The following is a 23,477-nucleotide window of genomic DNA, read 5'->3' as shown; positions in this document are numbered from 1 at the left end:
TATAAGATATGTCTTTGAGAAAAGTGAATATATTGCAAGTCAAATATATAAAGGGGATGAAGGGCTCTACTCTAGATTCTTGGCCACTTCGTGTGGTTAAAAGAAACTATACACAGCTATACCCAACTCTCTTCCCTGCACAATAACCAATAATAATGCAGATAAAGGAGCATTTCACATGGGTGGACCAAACAAGGATCTGGTCACCAATAACTGCTTCAGCCTAATTTGCTCCAAACCTTGGTGGAGGCAGGGATACAACCAGGGCACAGCACTAAACAAGAAGAAAAACAGAGATACTATTATGAGCATTTCTGCCGGCCATACCAAACATGTTTGAATGATGACGATGTTACATTGGATGTCTAAATTTTGGAAGATGAGAAAAACAATACTTAGGCAACTCAATAACTCTTACTGCAATTTCTTTCTGTTTTGGAGGGACCAAATTATTTATATAGTTTATTTCGTATGTCTAACTTTTTAACTTCTAATTTTATCAGCAAGAATGATGGATAACAGAGAAAAGACTAATGGCGTGATACAAGGGAAATAGTTACATTACTTTTGCATCAAATGGAACATGAAAATATAAAAACTCTGCAGCAGTAAACATGACAGTGGAACCAAAACAAATATGAAAGTTTAGCTTGAAAAATCGCTTCTCCGTCTATGAATCTCGACGCCTAAGTAATCAACTGGACCTCGAACTGCCACATGAGGCTTTCCAACCTTCACTCGAACAGCAAAAATTTCTTTATGATTTGTCAGTGTAGTAATTGCAATTTTTTGGGCCACTGATTCCAGAAGGTTCTGAGGTGACCCTTCAAGAACTTCCTTGGCTATACTGCATCACCAATTATTGAAATGTGAATAAGATTACAGCTACTAAATTAGCACATTCACCAATATGAAGAATGGCACTAGAAGTTTATGCAATCAAATGATGAAAGCAGAACAAAGACGTTCTAAATTTGTTGGTCGCTCACTCATATATTGCGGTGTAACTAACAGTATCTGATAAGTGATCAGTTTTTCCAGCAGGTGTGAGATCCATCCAAGCATCTATATCTACAACGAACTTCTGGCCCAGACTCCTTTCTTCTGGCTTTGCTCCATGAAAACCATAGAATGATAATCCCCTCAGCACGAGTTTGTCTCCCCATGTCAGCGCATCAGATTCCATTTTTGCTAAATAATCGCCAAATAGAAATATAAAGGCGTATTTGATTTAAAAAAAATAAAAATATAAAGTGTTCTTTGTTAACAAATAGTGAACCATGTAATGCCAAGGCAGTAGTAAACCAAAGCAGTAGTAAATCAAACAAGAACAAAATTAAAGTATAAAACATGTACATTGAATCGCTCAACAGAAAATGCTTTAGCTGATAGTCATATCTGAAACATGGAACCTTGACTTGCTCAGTATCATGCACGTGTACAACATGTACATTCGAGTCCAGAATGTAGATAGAATGTAGATTGTTAACTACACAAGTATATAATAAAAACACAAGTTATCATCGTTTAGCACCTCTGTGCTATTAGGGGAATCCCAGGTTCAGTACCTGAAAAGGTCTTTTATCTGAATTTTGTAAGACTTAACCCAAAACAGAAACAATAAACTCCAAAAAAAACCTTCTAGAGATTCAATCAGATCAACTTTCTTCCAGCCAAACCAAAACATACCAAAAGCATATAGTTTTAATTGTAATAACTAAAATCAAAATCTATACAGATAACATGATTATGGTGAGTAGAATAAAGGGCTAAAGGCATCTTGGTTATATCCATGAAAAGTATAAAAAAATCCGATATCTAGAAAAGAGCATCTCTTAATAACCGAGAACTTCCAAAATTATTGCATAGTATGACAACATCCATTACTGATATAAGTTCTATGCAGAACATCAATCACTTCCCAATTTTCTTTTCTCCATTATGATATAAAAAAACATTTATAATAAACTACAGTTCTATGTAGTATGTAATTTCAGTTAGTACCATTCACAAAACAACAAACAATAAAGCAAATTTTGGACCCACTTGTTCTACCAAGAGAGGCTCAACATGCTACCAATAAGTGAAAATAAATGCAGATCCTAATAAATTGCAATAGATAGGCATCTGAGTATATTTATTTAATCTCTTTCAAAAGACTTACCTCTCAGAAATTCTTTCAACTAGTATGATAAAATTTCATCAACATTTACAAAATTTCATCAACATGATTGAAAATTAGTTCAGTACTCATTTAAAAGTATTAAGAAGTGATAATGATCCTGAGTTTCTTATGATTGATTTCTTTAATAGAAAATGGATTGTTCATAGGGTGTGGAAGCACCACAACAGAACAATGTTGTTGAATGCAAATATCAACATATTTTGAATGGTACTTGTGCACTGATTTTTCAGTCTCAATTGCCTCTTTCTTTCTGGTCATATACTGTCAAACACTCGGCTCATTTGATCAATAGCACTGACCAAACCTTGCATTCTCGGTATTTCATGAAAACTTATCCAAGCTTAACATGACAAATATTCATGTTTCAGTCTGTGGGAGCCTTATTAGATCATAAATCTAATCTCATGAATTTTTCAGTTATAACTGTATTTGTTTGCCTAGTTATAACTACATCTGTTTGCTGTATTAGTTGTAATATAATATGATCTGTTTGCTCTATTAGTTGTAATATAATATGTTTGCTCTATTAGTTGTAACTGAATCTGTTTGTTATATTAGATGTAACTTTGCTTTTTTTTTATTTGCTCTATAAATAGAGTAGTCAATAACCATAATAGACAAGTGACAGTTATCTGATTAATAAAACAATAAATGTGTCAAAAATTTGGAATCAAACATATATTTATTTTTGGAAAATCGGGCATACAGTTAAACATGTAAAGAACGAATGAGGGCATGTCTACTCCAGACAATTAGATCGAGTTCAGTAAAACATTATTCATTCACTTCGTACATTTGATTCATCAAGCATTTTCATTATTTCCCCCAACAGTCCTTCAAATCTTTAATCCGAAAACTCCACCCAAGTGCATGTCAAATCCAGAACACTTCTTAACATATAACCTATCCAGCACACACAAAGAATTAAGCACCAAAATGTCAGCCCTGCATTCACACTCCTAAACTACTCAAATAAAGGCAAAGGATAATGAAACACCAGCAACATTAGCATAAAATACAATAACAAAATGAAAACAGAACATTTCAACTTAAATTTTCAAAACAATTCTCCCATGTAAACTCAAATTCCATTCACCACCCAACAAACTGAAAATACAAACAGCAGAGAATAACATATGAGAGACAAATTCAACCAGAGAAGCACTTTCTAAAACATACATCAAGATACGCATTAATGCATTTCTCGCTTTAGTTGGATAGTTAGATGAAATTTTTTATTAAGTTTTTAACACCTATGAGGTCATTTCCATGTACCCACATGCTCCATTTCAGGTTCAAAAAAGCCGTAACAGATGGGAAATTGATATTTCCTACTATAGATGAACAAAAAATTCATGTACGTTATATGCTTTTGTGAATAGAACACGAAAGGGATTGAGAGAGAAAAAAGAACCTGGACCTCGCTTCTAGAGAATGGTTTGGTGCACGAGATTTCGTCGACCTCTGAGAGTACGGTCACAATTTGGAGGTGTGTTGCCAGAAAAAGTTTCAGCAGCTGCGCAGTGAAAATGGTTCTTCCTCGTTTGGATAAACTTTTCCTTTTATGCTAACAGATTAGTGCTCTCTCACTCCCAACCATACTCATATTTTTCTCACCCAAACAACTAGATTCAGAACTTATTTTTACCAATAATGTGATTGTTAAATAAATGATTTTTTATGATATAAAAAAAATAGTGAAATAGTAAGTGTTAACTACTTCTATAAATTTGTTGCATGTTAAAGAATCATTGTGCTTCTAAATTATCATTATTGTCTATCCAAATATTTCTATTCATGTACAGAAATAGATTTTGTATATTCCACTCCCAAAATTAGATTATTTTGATTAATAATGTTATAACTTTTTAAAAGTAAATAATTTAAGTGATAGTCATGTTTAACTATATGATTTATAATTTGAAAAGTTATAGTTAATCACTATTATATATATTGTTAATAAGGATACCATCACATCTTTATTTATTTATTTTTAAAACCTATAATTTGTTTTCATATTATAGTTTATTTTTTATGTAATTATTATTTAACCATAATTACTTGTATTAGGTTTATTATATTATTCAATAATTTTGTTTTAGATTATATATTTATTTCGGATTGATTTATTTATAAATTTTCTCTATATTTATGTAAGATGGATATTTTCCAACAATCATTTATTGGTAATCAGATTCTCAATTTCCTAATTAGTCTTAAATGATGGGTATGAATCCTGTTTACCACTCTCATTCTCTTAATTTTTTAAACGATAAAATTTGCTTTAAGTTAAGTCGGAACCTTACCTACAACTACAAGTATATTTCAACTTTTTTATAATTATACTGAAGAGAAATAATAAAAAATAGAATTAATTTTTTTGAAAGCTAAAATAAAATAAGTTTTTACAAGTTAGAAATACAAAATTAAATAAACTATGTAAAAGAAATTTATAAAAAGTTAATTTAAATTTTTTCTTTTAAAAGAAATTTATGAAAATCATCATAAATATGGCCTAAACTTCATCATTCGAATACATATTGAATTAAGGTTAGGAATAGGTGGAGGTTGAATATTTTATTTAACCGAAGCAGAAGCTACATATATTTTACAAACGTAAATAAGTCATTTCCACGACAAACTTCATTGGGAAAGCATTAAAAAAATACCAGTAGTGACCTATCTATCTATATAAAATTGATACAAATTTCATCTTATAATATACTTTTATAAAGTTAAATAAGTATAAATTCATTTTAAAATGGGATTATAATATATTTTAATAGAGTTTGTTTCATATATAGTGCTAATATTAACCTGCTATCAAACCAGTGATAAGTATCTATTTTTACTCTATATAATAAAATAATGATAATATATAAATAGATATAAATCTTACCTAATTAGACAATGTCACAAAATAAAATGAGACGTAAATCTAAATTCATTTTCTAAGATAAAATCATAAATATTTCTAAAACATTTTTATCATCATGATATATTGATTGTTACATAAAATTAAAAAGCTTATAGTTGACGACATATCAGAAAAATAAACAAGGGAAAAAAAAGTAATTTTCCATTTATAATCATGGTTTAATTTAAACTACATCTGCTAAAAAAAATCGGTTAAACATTTTTAGGATGCATATGTACATGCGAACTTGTGTAATTAATCTAACCTCAGGGTTTAAAAATTTAAGTGCTACCCTGTTTTACCTGTAGCTTCTAAAAGCTGTACAATATTAAATTCTTTGCATTTCTCTTCACTTCTATCAGTAAAATCCAACCGATGCCGCTTAAGCAGCAATTTAGAGGAAATCAGACAACCACATGTATAGGTCTGAAAAGCCTCCAGCATTCCATGTTGCTGTAACTAAATTACACAATTGCCTCCAAAGTTTTCATCTAAACTTTCCTGTAGAAAAGAACATAAGCAGCAGGAGTCTTTATCATCTCCTCGTTAACAGATTCGACTCTGCTGTCATCAAAATCATACCATTTATCATAGCCATACTGCAAGAAAATAAAAACACTAGGATAAGCCTATTTATATAATGTGTAGAATAAAATAACCTTTGAAAAACAATGGCGAAAAAACACAAAAAAACTCATTGTATCAACTAAAATAAATCAATGTGATTAACAATGTCAGATAAAAACTAATTGTACTGCATGTGTAACTATAGACAAAGATTTATTTACTACATGAATATTATAAAGCTATATGAACAGCTTATGTGCTCTAACACACTCTGGTGGAGCGAACTTCTAAAAAGCTAAACTAAAAAAAATATTTCACCGTCTCAGGAAATCTGCCAAAGCTTTTCTACCACTCACTGGCCAAACCTATCATAAAATTGTTTGTCATTGTCCATTAAGGGAATACATGGGACCTGTTTGATTTGAAAAATGTTTTTGTTACATTATGTTACAGACACTTTGTTTGATGATTATAAATATTTGAACTAGAAATGGTGCAAACAGGAAATTTAGGGAATAATTAGTACATAAAAACAAACAAAAGTCTTCTCAAACCAACCAAGCTTAGTTCTTCTATGGATACATAGTTACACCCTAATATTGTAAAAAAGAAGAATTCACTCTAATGTTTCAACGGAGCTAGAGACATTACAAATTGTAAGGTACTTACTCGGACAAATGCTGTATAGTGGCCTCCTCCTAACCCTCCATAATGACAACTAATAGCATACAACACATAGCGGTTGGTAGATTGACTATTCCCATATGCTACATATGTTGATAAGTCCAGATTATTAATTGGGAAATCAACAAATGTTTCCAGCTTGTTCTTTAAGTATCGGCTGTATGAGAACCTCTTCAAATGAACAACAAGAATCTCCGGCAATCTCCAAAGATCTAGTTTTTTAGTTGCCTGCTGAGGTTTTTTGCAGGTAGGACAGTACCTTGTGTACACCAAATTGCAAGATTAAACATCAGAACGACTGTAATATACACCTTGCCTTCAGAATACAGGACATTGATTTTGATGAACATATAAAAACGTGATGCCAGTAGTATGGAAGATGTTATGTTCTCAAACATAAAAGAAGAAATCTCCAAAGATAAAATAACAGAAACGATATACTATATATCAACTAACCACATGTCTTCTGGTCCAAGAGGTTCCTCTTTCAAGAAGGCTTCAAGGCACTTGTAGATAGAAACTGATTCTTGTATTCTCTTGGCGAATAGCTGGGACTTGAAAACCTCGGGCAGTGAGTCAAGCAAAGATGTATTATACATTTTAAGCATCTTATCCGACCACAAGACAACTACCTCAGGCCCCTTTCTGGAAAATGTTGTGACTGTCAACGGTTCGTCCAATATTATCTTGACATTCTCCATTCCATGTAAGTAGAATTCAAAGTCAGTCGACAAATGTATGCCATCATCTGTTCCAATGATTGAGTCAGCATCATTTCCTATTGCGGAAGTAGTATCCCCCAATTCATCATCTTCAATTGGTCTTTCACTAATACCATCATTATTTTCATAATCATCCGATACATCTTTAGTGCGCATCAAAAATGGATGGATTAACTTCAGAAACTCCCTTTGAATATCATATCCACAAGAAATATTGGACAACCTTGTAACAAGGGGAATACCAAAGAACCTGCTGTCAAACCTTTCCTTCCCAGAACTGTAATAGATACATGATAAAATAAATTTAGTGCACCAAATAAAAACACAAAGGTATTAATGTAAGCAAATTGAGAAACGACGGACAGAATAATTTCAAAAACCAGACTCACCTAACAAATACGCATGACATTTAACACCAAAATTTGCTAACGTAAGCATTTCAGAAACAAAAGCTATTGTAGAAGACCCGAAAAATGTGTATGCTCTACACTCAGGGCATATCAGCCCGACTCTTATAAACCAACCATTAGCATTCTTAGACAACTCGGTAGGTTGTTTGGGTATTTGCAAAAATTTATGACGACAAAGTCTAAAGATTTTCTAATCAAAATCTTGGAGTGGTGAGAAATGTGAAATTATTAAATGCTTGAAGGGGTCCCCACTAACATTTTAGGTTCTATAAATATAATAGATATGCATATAATTATTAATTTAAAATGTAAAAATTAGTTGTATCCTAACGAACTATTTACAGTTTTAGCTTTTTATTTTTTGAAATAAAAATTCATAATATTTTTTATTTTTATATATTGTATATCTTTGTAATTAACACACAAAATTCTATCAGTTTTTTTCAATTATCTTTACATATGTATATATAATTTTTAATTATCTATCATCATTTATCGACATTCTTTTATCTCCACCATTAAATTAAACTTCAATTGTTTTCTTCAAAATAAGTTATCAATAACAAATAATAGTGTTTCCCAATATTTAAATTGTTGATTTTTCATTAAAATAGAAATTTTATATTTAAATACATTTATTTTATATAACTTTATTTATAATATAGGTTATATATTAAAATTTTCATTATATAATAAAACATTTATTATTTTGTGATCCATTATATATCTATATATATTACCCCCAACTTCTAAACATTTCTGGATATGTCACTGCTTTAGGAGTATGTGCTCCCAATAATTGAGGTCATGCCGTGAGGCAAAAATATTCTATCATATCATGATGGCCATAGTGGGAACAGTATGTACTTCTGGTCCTAGGGTACATGATAGTTATTCATGACATACACAGAAGGACATTGCAGGGATGAAACAAATTACTTCTCTGTAAAGGATTGGAATGGAAGCATAAAGAAACTTACTTTTCCACCGAACGTTCATGGACAAAAACAGCCAAGGGAGTTGCTTCAGTATCCTTCTGCATTCGGTATGCAACAACTTTATCTTGATCTCTAATATCACCTAATGAATCAGAAAGATTCTCGAATGTTCGAATAATTTTATTCCTGTATATCTGTATAAAACTCCATAAAGTCATAATTTTAACAAGAATACAAACAAAAATGTTTGCAAAGCCTAATAAATTATAATTAAGACATCTCAAACATCGTTTTTATTTAATTTCTAAATTTTGCAACATACCTCAGCCACCAAGAGGGTTTCATCTTCTCTCAGAGAACAAGAAGTACTTAAAGCCCCAATAAGATCATTCACTGTTCCACAGTTAGGTACTGTTACTGTAATTGTAGAAGGCAATGTAATCCCGTCGGTGCTTATGACCGTCAAAGTCATGGTCCGTATCGTTGTAGAAGGTAAAGGCAGAGATAGATACATAAAAGGGTCAAATGTGATAGAAACCTTCTTGCAAATAGGGCAAACTAGTGTTGACCGAAACTGACCCTACAAGATAGGGGAACAAAGTATAGATTTGTTATAGCTTCCTATGAACTGTATTGCTTTTATTTCAGTATAAAACTAAAGACAAATTAGTTATAAATCTCATACTTAATGTGATTGTCAACCAGTCATTGAGTTCTGTGCCAACTAGTAGCCAGTTCACCATAACAATAACTTCTATAATGAAAATCCCCTTTTCAATAATAATCTCATTATCTGATTTGCAACAAATTAAAATATCTCTGAGATATCTATTTGATTGATTGCATCAAATTTCTGATGCGTCTCTGGTAAAAGAAACACAGGGGATACCGAAACCAAAATTACGTTAAAAATTTATAGAAGAGATTCTCACTTGGCACAAATCAACTACTATGGAGTCATTGCGAGCAAGGTGATTTCGCCAATACTCTTCTGCCACTTCTTCATCTGGACGACCGTCTGCATCCTTGACTTCATGATATGGCTTGCGTTTCACTCGATTAAGGTCTTCATGCAATCCATCCAACAAAAAAGCAAGAAGTTCCTGCATGCAGGAAACTTCAATGTTCTATAAAATTATTTCCTCTCATGTCAAAACAAAAGACAATTCATCAATGCTAGGAGATGCCCATGGAAACTACAACTGTTTTAACACATTTTTTCATTAATAAAAAATATAATATTACTACTACTACTATTATAGTAATAAATAAACAAAAATAATATACAATAATATTATTACTACTACTACTATTATAAGAAGAAAAAGATGAAGGTATACTTGAGAGTCATGCTGGCTATAACCACTAAACTGAGGAGCAAAATTAGCCAGTTTCATCTTGAACGTTCTTGGTGCAATGGGCATAGCTCTAGGAACCCACAGCTTTCTAAGCAAGTCTCCAAAAGCTAGGGCTAGTTCTCCCTGAAACAATCTCACAGAAAGAAAGAGAAAAATAAACAACGTAAATTAACTAAAATATTGCAAGAAAATTCTGTTTACAAATGAGACTACGACTTAAAAACAGAACATAAACAGCTTACATTCATTCCCAACGGATTTTCATAATTAATCTCTTTATGATAATCTCCAAGGAAAAAATCAACGAGCTTTGGGGTGTGAGCCAGACATTGAATAGCACTATTCATAAAACATGTATTTCCAAGATTTTGTAATCCTGTCAAGCCCAAAGATCGAATTGCTCTACAACTACTACCTCGAAAACAGTTGGCTGTTATGCAGGGGGGCACATTGTCAGTGCTTCCATTCATTGAAACAGAACCACTGCGTGAACATTCTATCTGAGACTTATCGAAAATCATCCCATTGCCCCCCATAGAATCTGGAAGTCCATGTACTTGTAACTCCAAAGCAACCTGAATAGACATGAAGCAGCTGAAATGCTATAAACAGACAGAATATCCGTAACTGGTACTTTCAAACTTCATAACTAAACAATAGAATATATAGATTAAAAACAAATGTGAATAAAATTTGAATTTATCAAGTACATAAAGATTGATTTCAATATTCCCCAATTGGTTATCAAACATTTATTTCCTTGCTAGACCACAGCAAAATTGAAATTTCTTTAACAAACTTCTATCAAAAGAATACACGGAAGAAAAAAGATGGACCACCAACTACCTCTTTTACAGATTGACCAGAAGAATCATTTGGCAATCTTGATTTGTCATTCACAAAAAACTGTGTCGTCTGCCCTGAAAAGTCCCAAATATGCACCTGCATCAATAAAATAGAGTTATATAATACCATATATCATATAAAAAACTATAAAACAATAAAATCAATAGATGACTAACTCACGGGGATATATGCAGAATTGAAAATGTCACATGCTTTCTCATAGAAGTCAGCCACATTTTCCTGAAATCATGCCACCTATTATCAATTACTGATTGTAAAAATCTACTTTAAATAAAATAGAAAATACAATTCAAACAGAAGGAAAGTCATTAATTAAACCTTTTGGCTTATTTTTGCCACCAGTGAACTGGTTTCCCATGAAACAAATATCTTAATTTGCAAGGGGAACAATTCAGGCAAACAATCCTCTGCATTGGAGAGGCTTCCAACATCTTTCGCTGCATTATTAAAATCATTATACCTACAAAAAGAGTGAGATAAACGATGAACCAATTTTATGCATCTTTATGTCATATGTTCTTGTAAGAACCATCTAGAAATGTTTTCTAGCTTGAAATGGAAATAATCTGGCGGAAGAACATTATTCAGTAGAAGACTTATAATATTGTTCACTGCTGTAAAATCATTTTGCCAGCGGAAAAGCAGCAACAAAATACATATCAATGTTGAATTTCTATAATTACGCATAGAATGATCCAGAAAAGTGAATTGTGGCAACACAGACACAATGAGAGGGAAGGGGCCAGAATAAATGGCATAAAAGGACGTAGCTTCCCATTCTTAATACAACCAGATGGCTGGTGCATTTATTGTCACTCTGGCACTAAAGAAAGACAAGCACACGAAGCGGGATACTCCTAACAAACAGGGTACCTTATTGCTCCACAACTCATTAACTGCACCCACAACAGGTTGTATTAGAAGAACATTTATAAGCATCACCGTCTGATCTTTAAATAATTATCCACCACTTGAATTTTTCAGGCTCTTAGTATTTGCTTACCAGCTTCAGAAGCAAGAGCAGGTGAAGGATGTGATTGTGAACTATTATGTCTTTGCAGCTCCTAGACTTGACTTAATATCAGACAGGCCTGATGTTATTTCAACTAAGGTCTCTAATGAAACCTTAATATAGTGGGTACAGCCTGGGAATACACATTTTGGCCTTATGGATGGAGACTGCATCTTAGAGCTGAAATTGCAATAATATGAGAATGGTGGCACAGTCACACCAACACCCCGATGGACTTCCTCAATAATACCACAAACAGACAATTATCTAGACTATTCCATTAGCCAACTTCCAATCCAAAAAACGAATGAATAAGCAAATAGTACAAAAATAGACACCATGCCTAAAACACACACACAAAAAACACAATCCCTATAAACACATCAAAACATCGCTTAATCTTAATAAAAACAGCACCTCCAAGTAAAAACCGCACCATTACGGTAACTCACCGTTTGAGTGTTCGCAACCAAACTCCCTCGGGAACCAACGCATACTGACGACTAGAAACCCCAATCTTGTGACGCTCCTCCTCCTTCCTCAGATGAAGCAAAATCTCGGAGTCGGAATCGGAATTACAACTCACCGTATAAAGCACACCCTCTCTCCGATCAGCTTCACCTTCCGCTTCCACCAACCACCTTCACTCCGCCAAAACAACAAAATCAAATTCCCACAGGAAAGAACAAAATACATTCCAATGCAAGCAATTGAGAGAATCCGAAAGACATTTTTGGTCCATGAAACAAAAAATGAAAGGAATTATTGAGTGCGGGTGGTACCTGTAGGGGAGGAGGTAGACCCTCTCGTGGGCGAAATCGTGGTCGTGGTCGTGGAGGAAGCGGCGGTGGGAACGGTAAGGGGAGGAATCGAAGTCGTCGGAAAGGTAGTCGGAGAAGAAGTTGTCCATAGCGAGGAAAGGTAGGGTTTGGTAGAGTAGGAAGCGAACGAGAGACTTGCAGAGATGATGGAGAGTGGAGAGAGAAACAAGAGCGAGAAAACGGGTCGGTTTCGGAAACAACCAGCGCAAACGGAGCCTCTCGGAAAAACGGGTCATAGAATTGCGCTCCCTTTAACTCCTTTGCGGTCCCTCGAACTCACCATTATCACGTTTTAAAACAACAATCACACAATTCTAATTTTTCGCCCTCCCAAACAAAAATAAAATTAATCTTAATATTAATTGATAAATCCATTAATCTGTTAAGATTTTTTACGGGAAGATAAAAGAAGAGTGAAACACACTATATTCAACTCAAGCTCAAAACGGTTGTTACACTTTTAAATAAAATAAAAATATTGCATTTACATCTCAACTATTTTAATTTGAAATTTCAAAAGTAGTGCAGTTTTCTGTTAACATATTTAAAGATTAAATTGATATAAAGAATAATATTTATTAATTATTTGTGTACTTAAAACTGAATGAACCACATAATTGATGTAAAAATCGACTAAACAAATAAATTGATTACAATAATAAAAAAAATAAAGAGATACGCGATAATGATATATTATAAATCTGATAAACAAGTAATATTGTTTCAAGTTAATATGATTTATAAATAAATAATCAAGTATTAACACTATAAATAAATATTGTATAAAATATATTTTTATTAATATATTATTTATTTTAGTATATAATAGTCATTTAATGGTCGGATAATTTTACAGTAAATAAAAAAAATGAAAGAGGAGAAACTGAGAAAAGAGAAACTAAGTAATATTTTATATTTCCTTTTATATGTAACCGCACTTAAGTTAAGTTAATAGTACCTTTTATTGACTTTTTTTATACAAGGGAAATAAAATAAAATAAAAATCTAAATAAGCAATAATTCATTATCCAACACTTCATTAAAAAAAAAAATTAGGACGACTTATTTTGACTCCAATTCTAATTAGTTAAAATGTGTATGATAAAATTTATCTATTTTAAAAACTTATTATTTTTCTTCTTTTAACGTCATAGTTTTTTTATTAGTGATTGTATATGCATGCAATCCTATTTTTGAGTCTCTCATTGGTAGACTTTGTCATTAAAAGGTGTTGATATTCATAACTAAAATTTCTAAAACTAGGCTAAACTATGAATATGAATTCCTTCAGTATCAAAGCATGAAAATTTATGAATTCATTTTCATATGTGTGTTAAGAACAATATCTCTAAAGTTCATGTTTCTTATTTCTAATACCAACTTTTATCTACATTTATCTTAACATCCATATTAGAAGAATATTAATACTTTGTCATCTAAAATCTAAAATGAGGTTATTTCTCTTAAATAATCTATTTTTAGGAATTTAGCTTATAATCCTTTTTCACAATATTTAATTTTGAAAAAGTCAAAAATTTGAAATAAAATTTCCAGTAGTAAAATATAATTTAATTTACATATATTTACTTTAAAAAACTTACAAGAAAAGTTTGGGGGGAATCATTTCCCTTCAGCCTCTTGAAAAATAGTATTATTTGTATGTTAAATGTGATTAACTATTTTTTTCATTATTTTATCAATATTATATATTTATAAATATAAATCTATATTTTATTTCATTGTTCATTTAATATATTTTTTTTCTAATATGCTTTCTTATTTACTTGTTGTACTCAATAGTAATTTAATAATCTTTAATTTTATCTTATAATTATTATATTTTGGGTATATCCTACTTTTTATTAAATACTTAAATTTGAGATTCAAAATTAAAAATATTTTTTGGATATATTTTATTTTTAAAAATTTATGTAAGTCGCATGTTCACAAACTCATAATTATACAAGCAAGTCAAACTTATTTATCTACATGTCTTACTCAGATCAACTTTCGGTATCATTTTTTTTGATAAAATATGGGATAAGTCATGATTAAAGATATATTAGACATACTTAGAACTAGATTAATTGTTTGTGGTATAAATAGATGTATGTTTTAAGAAAAATGATAACGGCCATTTGAGAACTTAATCACTATTATTTTAAGCACAAGAGTATAATCGTAATACTTGTTTGAGACTAAGACGTTGACCAAAAACTAAAACTGATAATTAAAGATAAAAAAAGAAAAATCAAAGTTGTGGTAATTACATAAGTTAATTTGACTTTGCGTTCTTAAGTTCCAAAAGATAAATAATTCATAGTTTATTTGAGGCAAAATTTGATAATATGAGCCAAAGAGCTGCATTAGTTGTTTCATTATGTTTTATCTATTTTTTTTCTTTTAAACGAGAAAGTGAAATTTGGAGTAAATTTTGTAAAAGGACTTTTAAGGAAAAAATATTTTTTTTTTCTAAATTAAGATGAGTTTGGGTATAATTTTATTTTAATTTATATAAATTAATTTTAATTTAAAGGAGTTAATTCTTTTTTCTTCATATTTTTCCCTTGGAAAATTTTATTTTGATGAAAAAACTCCTAAAAAAGACGAAGTGCATTACTGACGTAAAGTTTGGATGTTTGATAAGGACACGTGCATAGAAGAACAGTCCTGCATGATACATTAAATTGAGCGTGAAATTTGTGGAAATATCTGGTTGAAAAGACACATACTCAAACACCTCTTTCTCCTTATAATAACTATCGAAAACATGTGATAAAAATATATATAATTTTATTATTTTATGAATAATTAATTAAAAGATATCATTTAAATTCTGCATATATAAATAATTATAGTTATTATTTAAAATAAATAAAAACTATTTAATTATTTATTTTATTAAATAAATAAGTAAATTATTTTTTATTTATTCAAAAATAAAATTATTCAATTAAAAAATATGATATGAAAGAAAGTTACCAAATGATATACATTCTTTATATAATGGTATATAAAAATACGCATTTAAATTTAACGTGATTAAAATTAATTTATTATATCCATCCTAATTATATTTAAGGTTTAAAATTTTATCTTTAATAGCATAAACTACCTTTAACTTAATATATTTTATATATATTTTTATATTTTTTGACCATTATATTTCTTCTAAGATTTTATAAATTTTATTCTAACTAAAACATTGATGTAACTTGATGTCAAAAAACTTAAAATTGAATGAATACAAAACTATATGAAAGTTCACATCTTGATATACAATTTTACAGTCTAAAATATTGAAAAAAGTTTTGTAGAACCTAGTTTATGATAAAAAAATTATTTGGTAAAGAAATATAAAATTTGTAGAATTAGTATCATTGTCTAAAATTGTAGAATTGAGAATGTCAAATTGAGACACTTAGAATTGCAATTAGAAAAGAAAAAAAAAACATAAACTCCGATAATTATATTTGATAAGCTGTTGCGTTTTTTTTTTTTCAAATGCGATGTACTGCTAATAAAAAAGTTAAAAAAAACACATAAAGTGAGATAGAATAAACACACAAAACAAAAATATTCAATTTAAAGTAGGGTGACAAAGTAGGCATTCCACCCGTACTTGCGCCGCAAAAATGCGAGTTGGGTTGGCCCATTCTGTAAGTTATTGTGGGTTAAAATTTTCAATCCATCCCGTATAAGAGTTGACTGTGGATTTGCGGACCAGTCCGTGTTTTTTTTTTTAAATTAAATATTTATATTTTTTACATTTTGTTCTTAAAAAATTTAAAATTAAATTTTTTTGTTACTATCAAACCTAAATTATTTTTCTTTCTTTCCAAACATAGTCAACCATCAAAACATTAAACATTAAGATAAATATTAAATATCACTATTCTTCCACTTCCAAAACATTAAAAATACATAATTCCAAAACATTAAACATAAACATTATTGACGCGATTGTGTTGTGTTTCTTTCTTTGAAATTTTGTAAAAACTAATTATGTTGCCTTGCTGCTGCTAAGTGCCAATTTTTTTTTCTTGCAGGTTAGCGGGTCAGCTTACCCCGCCCCGCTGCTGGCCCGCGCGGGTTGCGCACTAATGTGGGTTAGCAGATTGAAAAGGTTAGTCCGCCTCGCGTTTTTTACTAGTGGGTCGCGGGTTGGCCCGCACGGCCACCTCGCTTTGCCATCCCTAATTTAAAGTTTTTATACAAAATTAAGAAGATTTGAAGAGAAAATTATGTATACAAGATTTAGTATTTTATTAATGTTTATTTTTTTCAATAAATAATTAAAACAATAAATAAAATAAAATAATTTAATTTTTAATAATGTCTAAAGTAATTCATTTCAACATATTATTATTTTAAATATAAATTTTTATTTGTTAAATTTTACAAATATTTTTATTTCCATTTAAAATTTATTTTAAATATAATTTATACTTTTAAAAATAATTTTTATATTAAATTGCTTTTAATTTTAATTTTAATTTTTTAAATATATCAAGATAAAAATAATGTTGTTTTTATTACGTCAATCAAATAAACTATAATCTTTTTATTTATTTATGTTCTTTCTCTATCCTTCACATTTTCTATTCTGTTTATATTTTCATTTGTTCTCTTTGTCACTTTCACCATTACTTCCAAATATATGCTAAAGATCACTATAAACATTAAACTTTCCTTTATGATAACAAATTTCACTCTCAAAATAATAATAAAAATATTTTATTTATTCCATTTATTTCTAAATAATTTATATAATTTAGTTCTCTCGTACTTAGAAGTAGATAATTTATGTCTTTGTGATTAAGGGAGACATACTTAAAGTAGAGTTGAATATTAAAATTCTAGTAATTGACCTTATCATTCCAAGTGGTCATGAATCCTCTTAAGTCTAGTGGATCTTAGACTTCCATGTGGCCGTGGACCTGAACTTGATGGATCTCATGGACTCTATAGCATTCATCTTTTATCTCCATATCATATGACCTAATTTCATATCTTTCTTTTCTTCTCTTCTTCATTTTGGATTCTGTAGTACATAGCCTAAATCCTCGTAGTGACATATTCCAAAATCACTAAATTTTTATCCATCTACTTTTTTAATACATATGGCCAAGAGTTTTATGATGCTTGAGGAATCTCTATTACTTTGTTTGAATTAGAGAGTGGAAATGAAAGAGTGAATTGAAGATGATTTGAAGAAAAAGTGTAAAGAAAGATAGAGTGTTTAGATTAAGGTAAATAAAGTGAAAAATGTGGAGAAAATTTATAAAAATTTGTGAATGATGTGATGGGTGTGATTGAAATTATATATTTTTTAATTGATAAAAAATTAAGTTTTCATATTTATCCTTATATTTAAAATTGGTTAAAAAATTAATTTGATATATTTATTTATAAATTATAATTATTTTTAATTAAAATATTTATAATTATTAATATTTGATAAAAAAGATATATTAAATAAAATTTTATTTTTATCTTTACTTTTTTTAATTAATATTTTTTTTAAATTATTAAAAAATATATTATTTTTATTATTATTTATATTTATAATTTATTATATATAATATGATTAATTATTTTTTTTATAATAATAATTTTTTATAATTTTGATTATATTTAAATTATAATTCTATTTTAAATAATAATAATAATTTAAGTTTAAAATAAAAGGGTAAAAAAGTAAATTAAAATTAATTAATTCAATTTACGTGTTTTTTGTGTGTGTGTTTTATTAGGTGGATTTCTATAGTTTTCTTTGCACAGTAAATCTTTCTCTTTCTTCGTAGGAAACAAACGCACCTCTTAAGGTGGAAAATATCTCAACAAATTAGAAGTATGGATTTAGGTCGTTGAGATATCTCAACCTAAAATATCTCAACAACCTAAAATTTAGATTTTCACAAATTAAAAATGAATTGTAGTATATTTGTCAATTTGGACCCATCAGTAAAATATAACACGTCTCTGTAAATAAGTTGACAATTGAGATTAGAAAATCTTTTGCAAGGACTTCACACACTCTAGTTAAAGACTGAAAATTACTGAGACTAAGAATGAAAATTACTGAGACCAAGAATATTGACAAGGACGAAACCTTCCCAATTCATAAAAGAATAAAAATTAATAAGTTAATTTCTAATTAGAGATTTACAAATAATATAATATTATAAAAATGAGAAAAAAATTCTCACTACATACTAATCACTTATAAAATTAATAAGTTATTACTTTTAAGAAATTTAGTTTCAACTTTTGCCGACTTCAAATTATTATTTTTTTTTCTGAAAACATGATACTCAATTTTTCCATTCAAACTCACTGTACAACCTACTAATAACCGAGTGACATCTTTACTTGTCACACTACACAGTTTCTACATCTGATAGTACGAGTTTCATACAATGTCCATTTCTAAGGAACCAGATGGACAAGGCTAAAGAAAAATGACATAAACTGAATATAGTACTAAGACTAAAGAGCAAAAAAAATATCAATAATATAGTACAAGAAGAATGATATAAAACTTATTTGGTTACCTTGGTTTGTTTTTTCTTTTCATTTTTAATTGATGCCAATAATTATTAAAACATCTCTTTATTTTTACTTCTACTTCTCATTTTCACAAATTTATAAAGAAATCGGTGAGAACAACTGAGCTAGATTTGTTGACACCTTTTTCCTTAACAAATTTTTGAAAACAAAATATAGAGTGAAAATAAAAATGATGCTTGTAATTAAAAGATATCAACTGAAAAATGAAAACAAACGCACCAAGTTTGGATAAATCTCTAGCAGCAAACCAGGCATTTGACAAGGCCATTCTCGTTGCAATCAGGACATCTAACGAAGCATTCATCGTTGCTGTCCCTGTTGCCAGTGAACACTTTGCAACTTCCACAACAGTTGGAACAAATAGCGAATCCCATGTTGGCGCAGCCAGTGCAAGGAGCATTACTACAGTGAGTTGGTGCTCCTTCTAGAAACTTCCCAAGCCACCCCGTCTCATGCAACCCAACCACTTCATCAGCTCCTCCAATGTACCTTCCCCTGATGAAAAGCTTTGGAGGAATCACTTTCCCTCCCAAGATTTTCCACAACTCCTCTCTGAACTCCAAGTGCAGAGATACATCCCTCTCATGGTACATTATTCTGAAGCTCCTCAACAAGAAACGGATCGTGTTACAGTCATGAAACGTTTTCCTTATCCCTCTCAAGCTTGTTGTGTAGAGAATGATTGAGTGGTTCCCCCCTGGTGGACATAACTCTTTGAAATCACGGAGAGATGGGTATTGATTGTTGCATGATGCCATGTTGTTAGTAGCAGCCACTGATAACTTTTGTTCCGAAAGTTGTGTGATTTCTTTGGACCCCACGGTGGCTTCTTCCTCCTCAAACTCAAGCACTAGCTCAGATAGGTTGTTTTCTTTGTAGTCATGATATGGGGTTGGAAACCTTTTTTGTAGAACTAGGTCTTGTTTCTTGAAGTTGGTTATGGTTGGGACGAGTTTCAGTTTTGTCACAAACCTTCCTCTCACCATTATTCCTGTTGTGTCTTGTAGCTCCAGAAAATTGGATGGCATGTGATTGGTGTTGGAGACTGAAAGATTGAAGAAAAGAAGAGGGTGAGAATGACTGAGGCAATACAGTGGGGTTGACGATAAGTTTTCTCTTATGGTTTGAAGAGAGTATTATATAAAGTGGAGATTCTAAAGCAGTGCGATGTTGGGTTTGGTTTTGAATGATCAGTGGATGGTGTGGGGGCAAGGCCATACCCACTCCTCATCTTTTATCAGATTAGAGTGGGACTGACCCTTTACCTACCATTTGGTGCCTCAATCATGGTGTGGAATATGAGGGATATTTGTTAATTGAAAACCATAAAGTGGCTAATATTCCCCAAAATCATTTGCCTATTTGATTGGGAAACTATGCCAGCCTTATGCAATCTCAATGTGGCACATGATTTAGTTGGTTTCATACCAATTTCACTGGTGGTGCCCTTGGACCACACCTATTCATTTGCCCAATGCGAAGGAGACAAAGTGTGCCGATGATCATGATTCGACATATTTCGGGTAAAAGCCGCGTTGTCCTCAAACTGTAACCTTTGGGATAAAATAAAGTTGTATGCAATGCTGCAATACCACCCTCCTCAAATTTGTCATCTCACTTTTGAAAGATTCCACAATATCACAATTCTTAAGAACTGCTGTTTATATAAAAACTTGTACATCAATTTCTTATATAGAACCAACTCTCATTACATATACTCTCACAGATAATCTTGTAGTCACTCACTCCATCTATTTTGTTCTTTTAGTAACTTGTTGCGAACTGCAGGGAGAAAAAGACACAAATAGTCGAAAAAGATTGACTATAAAGTAAGTTCTCAAATTTGTCGATTGAAATTTAGTGACCGACATGTTAGTTAGTAACATTGTAAACGACAGATTGATGACTACAGACCTTTTCGAGAGACTAATGTGATTGATATGACCAATATCTAGTATCGGTGGTCCCTGATCGATCATGACTGAGGTTTTGCCTTAACCTCAATGTCTATTGTGAAATTTCACGTAGACAAGTTTAAAGATGTTTTCATGATTTTAGTGAGATTAAGTTTACAATTTCTTTGCAGTACCTTTCACCCTTCTCAACTTTAATCATCATTTCTCTATTTTATTACACCCAAGTCAATCTCTGTTAGTTTCATCTCCCCATCAAACGAAGTTTACATGACCTGACCAAACCATATTTTAGTCCTTCCCCATCCGCAATCAAATGCCGTTATCACGCACATAAAGCGGCACACTGGAAAGACCTAAAAAGATTAATTGTAGCAAGCAAAAATTAAGAAAAGCACTAGACACTGCAACCATTAAATGTCTATTTCAAAAAAGTGAATCAATAATTTGTCCACCAAACATGTTCAATGTTGAAACACGTCCGTGGCTAACCATATGCATCACATACACACCCTTAAGCCCTTGTACGATGTGTAGACACAAGTATACCATTTTGGATACATTTCATAATCAAGCACATGAATGCAACTCACCTACATTCTCAGGTCAGATCATTGAATCACCTGAAAATTTGAAAGCAGAGTTCAGGGTACGCGTTTGCCAACTTTTTCATGCTCCCAGTATCCCTCCTGCAAAGGCTAGTGATTGCTTGTGGCTGTATTTATTATACGCAGTACAAGTTTCTACTAAACTGATGAAACAAAGCATATGCATTCATGGTATCACATATCAGTTCGTATGGACACAACTTATATCGCACCGTACCTAAACCTTATAATGATTAACACATACCAATAATTAAAGAAGTACCAACTTAGTTTGTACAGTTTATTCTCTACAAGTACTAGAGAGAGAGAGAGAGATGATTTGTGTACTGGTGAAGTTGGTACAATAGAAGGAACTGAGTATTATAAAGTCTTTTGGCATTTTAAGATGTATGCAGAAAAAGATAATGATATGAGCTAGGAATTCGTCAACTAAGATTTGACATATGAAAAAAACATGCTTATATGGTTGTTGCTGCCTTGCCGGATTAGGAAACAAAACTGCGATACCAACAAAATAATTAATGCAGTTTTCTGATGGCAGTAAGCTCTGTTTCAACACAATAATAGTGTCAATTTTGTATTGATTATAGTACTACTCCTTGCATTATTATCACAAAGTTAGTAAAACTTGTGTATGAGCAAACACAAAGTCACCGATCGAAACAGGGCAAGATAGGGTTTTTATAAAAATAAATAATAGTATTAAAAATACTATTGGCAAGATAGGTTTCTTATCATGTACCGATTTCCGTATTTAAAGACATGTATAAACACGAATCAAAAGATCTCTAAAAAAATAACCTTAAATAAAAAGTAATATTAATTATTGAAATAGACCGATAACAAGATTAAGACTAGATACAGACATAAAGTAAATTACATATAATGAAGAGTGTATGAAGAAGAGAAACAAATGACACAATAACTATAAATCCTTATATTTATAGTTATTGAGTGTTGGAGGCTTAGATCGTTTATTCTTTTATGGAACACAACCATTACAATTTAACATACTAAATCACTCAACAACTTCATTTTATTTCAATCTGATAGATTTTATTTCACTTATCATTAAATTTCTAGAAATAGCTTTTAGCGTGTCGTTAAATATATGTTCAGCGATAGTTTTATACTCTTGCCGTTGGCTTTTCGTAGTCTTTGGATGATTGCGTTTTTTCTTTGTTCTGTCACTTTTGTTTTTTTGGCTGAAGTTTTGTTAACTAATTATTGGAGCATTATGAAATAATTAAGCAGAGGTTGAACTTGATCCTGGATCACATAATTTTAAGATGTCTTTGAATTTTTTTTGGTTGTTTTTGGCTTTGAATTAACATTAGGACATGACTTTTCAATTATTGGCACCAGTTTTCGTGAGCCTTTTTTTTTCTCTTCAGTTACTTGACATTATTATTTTTAGTGATGGGTGATGGAAGGTTTTTAGTCAAGTTGACATTTTTAATATTTGAATTTGTTTTGAATTAAAAATGATTCTTTCTAATCCACCTACGTACCTCTTCTAAAATTGATATAAAGATAATTTAAAAATTAGATTTTTTATATTATGTTTATTTGATAAAAATATAATAATATTATAACTTAAATAATTAATATTTATCAATTAAGTTTTAGTTATTGAAAGTACTAAAATAATTTAAGATATAAAGGTGAAAGTATTTTTAATCTTTCCAATTAAAAATATTAATTAACTAGTTAAATATTTAATAGATATTTTATACTATTATATATATATATATATTATGAAACATGTTAAAATTATAAAAAAAAACTAGTAGATTATCTTACTAATTCGCTTTTTTAGGTGATGTAGATTTTCAGTTCACCGTAACCTTAACACTACAAGAAAATCATGAAATAAAAATTAATTGTTAGAGATCAAAATAA

General features: G+C 30.5%; 3 protein-coding genes across 8 annotated transcripts; all 3 read right to left on the bottom strand.

Moving 5' to 3' along the window:
* Positions 1-539: 539 nt before the first annotated feature.
* On the bottom strand, positions 540-3,824 carry LOC137814647 (dihydroneopterin aldolase 2). Of its 5 annotated transcripts, none has more exons than XM_068617488.1 (4): positions 3,606-3,762; positions 2,979-3,088; positions 990-1,191; positions 540-847 (listed from the first exon to the last, which is right to left on the bottom strand). In XM_068617488.1, exons 3-4 carry the CDS (start codon positions 1,184-1,186, stop codon positions 646-648), a joined length of 399 nt encoding a protein of 132 aa, XP_068473589.1. In that variant the 5' UTR covers positions 1,187-1,191; positions 2,979-3,088; positions 3,606-3,762; the 3' UTR covers positions 540-645. The 5 variants fall into 5 exon arrangements, with proteins under 5 accessions (XP_068473589.1, XP_068473588.1, XP_068473591.1 ...); XM_068617487.1 differs by having other exon boundaries at positions 3,600-3,757; XM_068617490.2 differs by lacking the exon at positions 2,979-3,088 and adding an exon at positions 1,357-1,398 and having other exon boundaries at positions 3,606-3,739.
* A 1,414-nt stretch (positions 3,825-5,238) lies between these two features.
* On the bottom strand, positions 5,239-12,812 carry LOC137814646 (ubiquitin carboxyl-terminal hydrolase 8). 2 transcript variants are annotated; one of them, XM_068617485.2, is made up of 13 exons: positions 12,443-12,812; positions 12,113-12,301; positions 10,967-11,108; positions 10,808-10,867; positions 10,628-10,723; positions 10,024-10,356; positions 9,764-9,904; positions 9,356-9,526; positions 8,746-9,003; positions 8,466-8,617; positions 6,810-7,352; positions 6,339-6,612; positions 5,239-5,701 (listed from the first exon to the last, which is right to left on the bottom strand). In XM_068617485.2, the coding sequence occupies exons 1-13, from the start codon at positions 12,715-12,717 to the stop codon at positions 5,594-5,596; spliced, it is 2,742 nt and encodes a 913-aa protein (XP_068473586.2). In that variant the 5' UTR covers positions 12,718-12,812; the 3' UTR covers positions 5,239-5,593. The 2 variants fall into 2 exon arrangements, with proteins under 2 accessions (XP_068473586.2, XP_090161149.1); XM_090305023.1 differs by having other exon boundaries at positions 9,356-9,540; positions 12,443-12,745.
* A 5,918-nt stretch (positions 12,813-18,730) lies between these two features.
* LOC137814645 (Glutaredoxin family protein) lies at positions 18,731-20,293 on the bottom strand. Its single transcript, XM_068617484.2, has one exon. It carries the CDS (start codon positions 20,080-20,082, stop codon positions 19,291-19,293), a length of 792 nt encoding a protein of 263 aa, XP_068473585.1. The 5' UTR covers positions 20,083-20,293; the 3' UTR covers positions 18,731-19,290.
* Between the last annotated feature and the right edge of the window lie 3,184 nt (positions 20,294-23,477).

This window comes from Phaseolus vulgaris, chromosome 1, assembly GCF_051622355.1.
Source record: "Phaseolus vulgaris cultivar YP4 chromosome 1, ASM5162235v1, whole genome shotgun sequence".
NCBI classification, from domain to species: Eukaryota; Viridiplantae; Streptophyta; class Magnoliopsida; order Fabales; family Fabaceae; genus Phaseolus; species Phaseolus vulgaris.
This window is presented reverse-complemented; position numbering and strand designations above follow the sequence as displayed.

What these genes read in the sequence shown, in the direction of transcription:
- LOC137814647 (XM_068617486.1), bottom strand. Translation starts at nt 1,186, where the DNA reads ATGGAATCTGATGCGCTGACATGGGGAGACAAACTCGTGCTGAGGGGA. An exon ending in AGTTACACCGCAATATATGA is followed by an intron (nt 848 to 989) that starts GTGAGCGACCAA and finishes TTGGTGATGCAG; the next exon opens with TATAGCCAAGGAAGTTCTTG.
- LOC137814645 (XM_068617484.2), bottom strand. Translation starts at nt 20,082, where the DNA reads ATGCCATCCAATTTTCTGGAGCTACAAGACACAACAGGAATAATGGTG.
- LOC137814646 (XM_068617485.2), bottom strand. Translation starts at nt 12,717, where the DNA reads ATGACCCGTTTTTCCGAGAGGCTCCGTTTGCGCTGGTTGTTTCCGAAA. An exon ending in TCAATTCTGCATATATCCCC is followed by an intron (nt 10,724 to 10,807) that starts GTGAGTTAGTCA and finishes TTATTGATGCAG; the next exon opens with GTGCATATTTGGGACTTTTC. An exon ending in TAGTAGTTGATTTGTGCCAA is followed by an intron (nt 9,004 to 9,355) that starts GTGAGAATCTCT and finishes CCTATCTTGTAG; the next exon opens with GGTCAGTTTCGGTCAACACT.